This window comes from Amblyraja radiata, chromosome 13 (genome assembly GCF_010909765.2).
Source record: "Amblyraja radiata isolate CabotCenter1 chromosome 13, sAmbRad1.1.pri, whole genome shotgun sequence".
Taxonomy (NCBI): Eukaryota; Metazoa; Chordata; class Chondrichthyes; order Rajiformes; family Rajidae; genus Amblyraja; species Amblyraja radiata.
The window spans coordinates 9,053,547-9,060,758 of NC_045968.1; the positions used below are offsets into that span (position 1 = coordinate 9,053,547).

General features: G+C 43.3%; 1 protein-coding gene across 1 annotated transcript in view; it reads left to right on the forward strand.

The window, feature by feature from the left end:
• Positions 1-238: 238 nt before the first annotated feature.
• Positions 239-7,212, forward strand: part of LOC116980121 (otolin-1-like) — a 7,969-nt gene continuing 995 nt past the window's right edge. The window contains exon 1 of the mRNA XM_033032231.1: positions 239-269. Within this exon, the coding sequence (XP_032888122.1) occupies positions 239-269 (31 nt within the window). The remainder of the gene's footprint in view (positions 270-7,212) is intronic.

The following is a 7,212-nucleotide window of genomic DNA, read 5'->3' on the forward strand; positions in this document are numbered from 1 at the left end:
CCTAGGAGCTGAATTAGGCTAGTTGGCCCTCGTTTAAATCACGGATTAATTATTTATCCCTCTCAGCCCCATTCTCCTAGCTCCTTTCTTTATTTTTTTGTAACCTTTTCTATGGTATGGAAACTTATTAGCTATTTTATGTAAAGCACTTTGACGTCAATGCGAGTTGACTTAAAACATGCTATATAAATAAAACCTACTTACTTACTCTCCTAAAGATGTGGGAGTTGGCACCTGAATGGCCACTGTGTATTGCTCCAAGGTTGCAGGTGAGTGATAGAAACTGGAGGTTTGCTGGGAATGTGAGGAATATAAGATGGGACTACTATAATTTAATGTAGATGGGTACTTAATGTCAATACACATATTCGAAGACTCAATGTGCTGTAGTAACTCAGCAGAACGGGCAGCATCTCTGGAGAACATGGATAGGTGACGTTTCATGTTGGGACCTTTCTTCAGACTGATTATAAGGGGGGGGGGGAAGAAAGGGAGGTGGAATCCGCGGATTTCTTTGCCACAGAAGGCTGTGGAGGCAAAGGCTGTCGGAGGATATATTTAAGGCAGAGATAGATAGATACTCGATTAGTACGGGTGCCAGAGGTGACGAGGAGAAGGCAGGAGAATGGGGTTAGGAGGGAAAGATAGATCAGCCATGATTGAATGGCGGAGTACAGTTGATGGGCCAAATGGCCTAATTCTACTCCTATCACATGACCTTATGAAAGCTGGAAGAGAGGAGGGGCAGGACAAAACCTGGCAAGTAACAGGTTGATACAGGTGAGGAGTGGTTTTTGATAGGCAGATGGTTGGACAAAGGCCAGAGATGAATGGACAGATGGTATGAGGCAAAAGGACTGAAGACGCACTCGGTGGGCTGAAAAGCTTGGATTTATGCGCATTGCCCTTTGCTTTATGCTGTACTGAACTTTTATTGGCACAGTATCCATGAGCATGATATGATTTTGTAGCTATTACCTCTGTGGTAATCTCCCAGCACATCTTCCTTCTTGTGCTGCTGAGCTACTGTGTCCCACATGCAGTGGGTATGATCTCTCCACAGCCCTCACAGACCTCGGCATATCTTGGAGACAGGAACCTGCTGCTGCTGCTGCTGTGCAGCCAGCTACGAAATTCATCAAAGTCATGTTTGTAAAGGCCTTTAACCAGGGAAGCTGATGTTAAATCATTCACAACGTCTGTAGTTGCTAACCCAAATTAGCTGGGAACCCAATATAAAATGCTAACAGAGGGGCTGAAGAATGCAAATGTTTTAGGTATCTTGTGTGTTGTGAGAATCCACTTCAGGCTGAATGTTCAAAGTCAGCCTTAAGTCTCGGCTCAATGGGTACAGGCCTGAAATGTAACTCCGTTATTCCTCTGCAATGATGCTGCTGATTTGCTAAGGCTTATATATACTGTTGGAATAGTGGCATCACTAATGGGATCGTGCTTAATGTTATTACAGATGAACACATTGCAAAGACTAATAATACTTACTAGACCAAGTGGGACCCGTTGGGTCACTCCTCTCAATGTGCGGTTGCTGGGGGCGGGTGGCGGCTGTGGCATCACGCACACATTAACCGACCCCCCCCCCCCCCACCACACACACACACTAACATTTTGATTAATAACTCAAGAAATAAAGGACAACATTTTCAGATAAGCCGATTTCGGACTTCAGGAGGTAAATCTCTACCGGAATATGTAAATATTTTACGGTTAGCGCGTTGTTTTTCGAGAAGATGTGACAACACACAAACAAATAAACACACACACACACCACACACACACACACACCACACACACACACACCACACACCACACACACCACACATCCACATACAAGATCAGACTTTTAATAGTTGTATGATGATATGATGACAAAGTGTTGAGAAAATTAAATCAAATCAGCTCGGTGGCGCAGCGGTAGAGTTGCAGCCTTACACCACTTCAGCGTTGGAGACCGGGTTCGATCCCGACAGCTTATGCTGTCTGAATGGAGTTTGTACGTTCTCCCCAAGACATGCATGGGTTTTCTCCAAGATTTTCGGTTTCCTCCCACTCTCCAAAGACATGCAGGCTTGTAAGTTAATTGGCTTGCTATAATTGTAAATTGTCCCTCATGTGTGTAGGATAGTGTCAGCGTGCGCGGATTGCTGGTTGGTGTGGACATGGTCGGCCCAAGGGCCTGTTTCCGCGCTGTATCTCTAAACTAAACTAACCTAAATTAAATCAAAGGAGAAATTGATAGGAAGGAGGGTTTCCAGTAGCCATTTTATGAGCATTTTTTAATTATTGACGAATTGTTCGTGAATCTACGCCATTCATTGCCACTGGCGACTATGGAGGTCAAGGCATTGGGTAGTTTTAAAGTCTGGATTGAGGATCTTGATTAGTAAGGGTTTCAAAGGTTACAGTGAGAAGGCAGGATAACAGGCGACACGGTGGCGCAGCGGTAGAGTTGCTGCCTTACAGCACCAGAGATCCGGGTTCCATCTGACCATTGGTGCTTTCTGTCTGGAGTTTGCACGTAATCCCGTGACCTGCCTGGGTTTCCTCTGGGTGCTCCGGTTTCCTTCCAAACTCAAAGACGTACAGGTTGTAGGTTAATTGGCTTTGGTTAAAAAAAAACATGTAAATTGTCCCTAATGTGTCGCTGGTCGGCGCAGACTCGGTGGACCAAAGGGCCTGTTTCTGCGCTGTATCTCTAAACTAAACTAAACTAAATTGATAGAATGAAGGGTTTCCAAAAAACATTTTAGAAGCAGTTTTTAAATCATTGATGATTTGGTGGTTCATTGCCACATACAAATGTGAAGGCCAAGACATTGGGTATTTTAACACGCAGATTGACAGGTTCCTGATTAGTAAGGGCATCAGTTATAGTGAGAAGGCAGGAGAATGGGGTTGAGAGGGAAAAATAGATAACCATATAACCATATAACCATATAACAATTACAGCACGGAAACAGGCCATCTCGACCCCTCTAGTCCGTGCTGAACACATAATCTCCCCTAGTCCATATACCTGCGCTCAGACCATAACCTCCATTCCTTTCTCACCATATAACTATCCAATTTATTTTTAAATGATAAAAACGAACCTGCCTCCACCACCTTCACTGGAAGTTCATTCCACACAGCTACCACTCTCTGAGTAAAGAAGTTCCCCTCATGTTACCCCTAAACTTCAGTCCCTTAATTCTCAAGTCATGTCCCCTTGTTTGAATCTTCCCTACTCTCAGTGGGGAAAAGCTTTTCCACGTCAACTCTGTCTATCCCTCTCATCATTTTAAAAACCTCTATCAAGTCCCCCCTTAACCTTCTGCGCTCCAAAGAATAAAGCCCTAACTTGTTCAACCTTTCTCTGTAACTCAGTTGCTGAAACCCAGGCAACATTCTAGTAAATCTCCTCTGTACTCTCTCTATTTGTTGACATCCTTCCTATAATTAGGCGACCAAAATTGTACACCATACTCCAGAATGGCCTCACCAATGCCTTGTACAATTTTAACATTACATCCCAACTTCTATCCTGACTATCCTGATCCTGAACAAAGATCTGCCATGATCGAATGGCGGAGCAGACTCGATGGGCCTAATGACTGATCTGCTTTTACATCTTATAGTCTTACGGTCAAGAATCATGAAACAATTTGATTCGATCTTTGATCTTCATGGTGCAAGTTATATATATTTTTCAAGAATCGGGAAGAAAATTATGATACGATCATGAGTTAAGTAACCAAAATGAAAATAAAAAGTAATGATACATTTGTTTAACCAGGTGAATCTGAGCAAATGGTTCATGAACTTTTGAGGGAATGCTTGGGGGGACGATTTTTGCTGTTGGCATCCCAATTGCAAAATCCACGTCATGCAGACCACCAATCACCCTGTACACCAACACTATCCTACGCTCTAGGGACATTTTTTAAACAATTTGCCAAAGCCAATCGACCTACAAACATAGAAACATAGAAACAAAGAAAATAGGTGCAGGAGGAGGCCATTCGGCCTTTTGAGCCAACACCGCTATTCATTGTGATCTTGGCTGATCATCCACAATCAGTAACCCGTGCCTGCCTTCTCCCCATACCCCTTGATTCCATAGCCCCAAGATCGAACCCGGGTCTCTGGCGCTGTAAAGCAGCAACTCTACTGTGCTGCCCTATGTCACAATCTTTGGCGGAGAACTTGATCTTCTTTTAATTATGTTTTGGAAACTTTACCATGAAAGTCTAGTTTGTTCAGATGAGATTCATTAATGTGCTCCTTTGAGGGACAAGTATTTTAAAGGTGATAATTTGGACAGCTGTTCAACTCAAATGGTTTTACAATGTTAGAAAATGTCAAGCAGGGAGGATTAATAGCAGAAATCTTCTGAATTATCATCTAAAATATTGTGCCCAGATTGAAATAAAGGCAACCATTTAGTTTAGTTTAGTTTAGTTTAGAGGCACAGTGCGGAAACAGGCCCTTCGGCCCACCGGGTCCGCACAAACCGCAACCCCAGCACATTAACACTATCCTACACACACTAGGGACAATGTACAATTTTACTGAAGCCAATTAACTTACAAACCTGTATGTCTTTGGAGTGTGGAAGGAAACCGAAGATCTCGGAGAAAAACCCACGCAGGTCACGGGAAGAACGTACAAACTCCGTACAGACTGCACCCATAGTCGGGATCAAACCCGGGTCCTGGTGTTGTAAGGCTGCAACTCCACTGCTGCACCACTGTGCCGCCCCATGTGACTTACAGTTATCTCTTTATGTACATAAAACTCCCAATTAAAAAAATATATTTTAAAGACTTGAATACGCTGAGGGTTATTGTATCCAAGCCGTTCAATTCATTTATCACTGCCATTAGTGAAAGTTGGGCAATGACTCAGGCTGGATTACTGTGTGTTTAGAAAGAGTGTGCGTTCGTACACACATCACATTATCCAGACAGACAGTTAAAACTCTTGCAGAGAAGTGAAACTAATCCCATGTGACTTGTTCCTTTAACTACATATGAGCAATATCAACCAACCCAACTATGTATAGAATTATCATGCATTATGAAACACTGGAGTTTTTGGATGATAGAGTCATAGAAACAGGCCCTTGGCCCACCTTGTCCATGCCGACCAGATGCCCCATCTGCCCACATTTGGCCCATACCCCTCTTAACCTTTCAAATGTATGGATCTGTCCAAATGTATTTTACATCTTGTTCTATACATGTCTCAGTTAGTGCCTCTGTCAGCTTGTCTCACATACCCACTACCTGGTGTGTGAAACAATTGCCCCTCATGTTCCTATTATATCTTTCTCCTCTCACCCTAATCTTATGTTCTCTGTTCTTGATTCCCCTACCTTGGGCAAAAGACCCTGCCCCACTCTATCTATTATCCTCATGATCTATACACCTATATATGATCACCCCCCCATCTTCTTGCGCCTCTGAGGAATAATGTCCTCACCTGCCCAACCTCTCCCTACAGCTCAGGGCCTCTAGTGATAAGGAATAGTCGAATTAGGCCATGCGGCCCATCATGACTACTCTGCCATTCAATCATGGCTGATCTATCTCTCCCTCCTAAACACATTCTCCTGCTTCTCCCCACCTATACCTCTGACACCAATACTAACCAAAAATCTACATATCTCCACCGTAAAAATATCCACTGAATTGGTCTCCACAGCCTTCTGTGGCAAAGTATTCAACAGATTCACCACCCTCTGACTAAAGAAAATTCTCCTCATCTCCTTCCTAAATGAATGTCCTTTAATCTGAGGCTATGATCTATAGTCCTAGACTCTCCCACTAGTTGAAGCATCCTCTCCACATCCACTCTCTATCCAATCCTTTCACTATTCTGTAAGGTTTCAATGAGGTTCCCCCTTCATTCTTCTAAACTCCAACCCACCAGTGCTGACAAACGCTCATCATAGGTCAACCTACTCGTTCCTGAGATCATTCTTGAAAACCTCCTCTGACCCCCTCCAGCGCCAGCACATCTTCCTCAGATATGGTGCCCAAAATTGCTCTTAATATATTCCAATGCAGCCTTACCAGCGATTTATAGAGCCTCAACATTACATCCCTGTTTTTGTAGACAAGCCCTTCTGAAATAAATTCTAGCATTGAGTTTGCTTTCTTTACTACCGATTCGACTTGCAGGTAACATTTTGGGAATCTACACCAGCACTCCCAAGTCAACTTTGCGCCTCCGATTCTGGATTTCTCACTCCATTAGAAAATAGTCTACACCTTTATCCCGACTACCAACCAATGCATGACTCCACACTTTGCTGCACTCTATTCCATCTGCCACTTCTCTGCCCACTCTCCCATCCTATGCAAGTCCTTCTGCAGAGTCCGCGCTTTCTTTACACTACCTGCCCTTCCACCTATTTTCGTATCATCCACAAACTTTGCCACAAAAGAATTCAATCCCCTCGTCCAAAAATTAATATACAAGTGAAGTGGCACTCCAGCAGCCAGCCACGCACCTCCGCTGCGGAACTCCACCGTCACCGGCAGACAACCAGAAAAATCCCCCTCTTTGCTACTCTTTGTCTCCTGCCATCCAGCCAACCCGCTATCCACGCTAGCATCTGCCCTTTGATACTGTGAACTCTCGTCTTCCTAAGCAGCTAACGTGTGGCACCTTGTCAAAGGCTTTCTGAAAATCTAAGTAAACAACATCTACTGACTCTCCTTTGTCCTGCTATTTATTTTTTTCAAAGAATTCCAGCAATTTGTCAAACAAGGCCTCCCCTTCACAAAGCCATGCTGACCTTCTGCCTATTTTATCGTGAACTTTTAAGTACTCCGTAACCTCATCCTTTATAATGGACTCTAAAATCTTACCAACCACCAAGTCAGACTAACCGGCCTTAGTTCCCACTATTCTGCTTTGGTCCAGTTTTGGGCAGAGGGGTAATATTGGCAATTTCCCCAATCATCTTTGACCACCTGACTAGTGATTCCTGAAATATCACTATCAATGCCTCCCAATCTTTTAAGTCCTGCCAACATCCTCGTAAATCTTCTCTGCATTCTTTCTAATATGAGGTATCTATTAAACCTAAGATTGGTCACTTTGATTCATCATAGCCCATAATCTAGCAGCCAAATGCAAACTATTTATTTGTCTAAATCCAATTGATAAAAAAATATGAATGTGTCACAAAATTTTCGTTGTAAA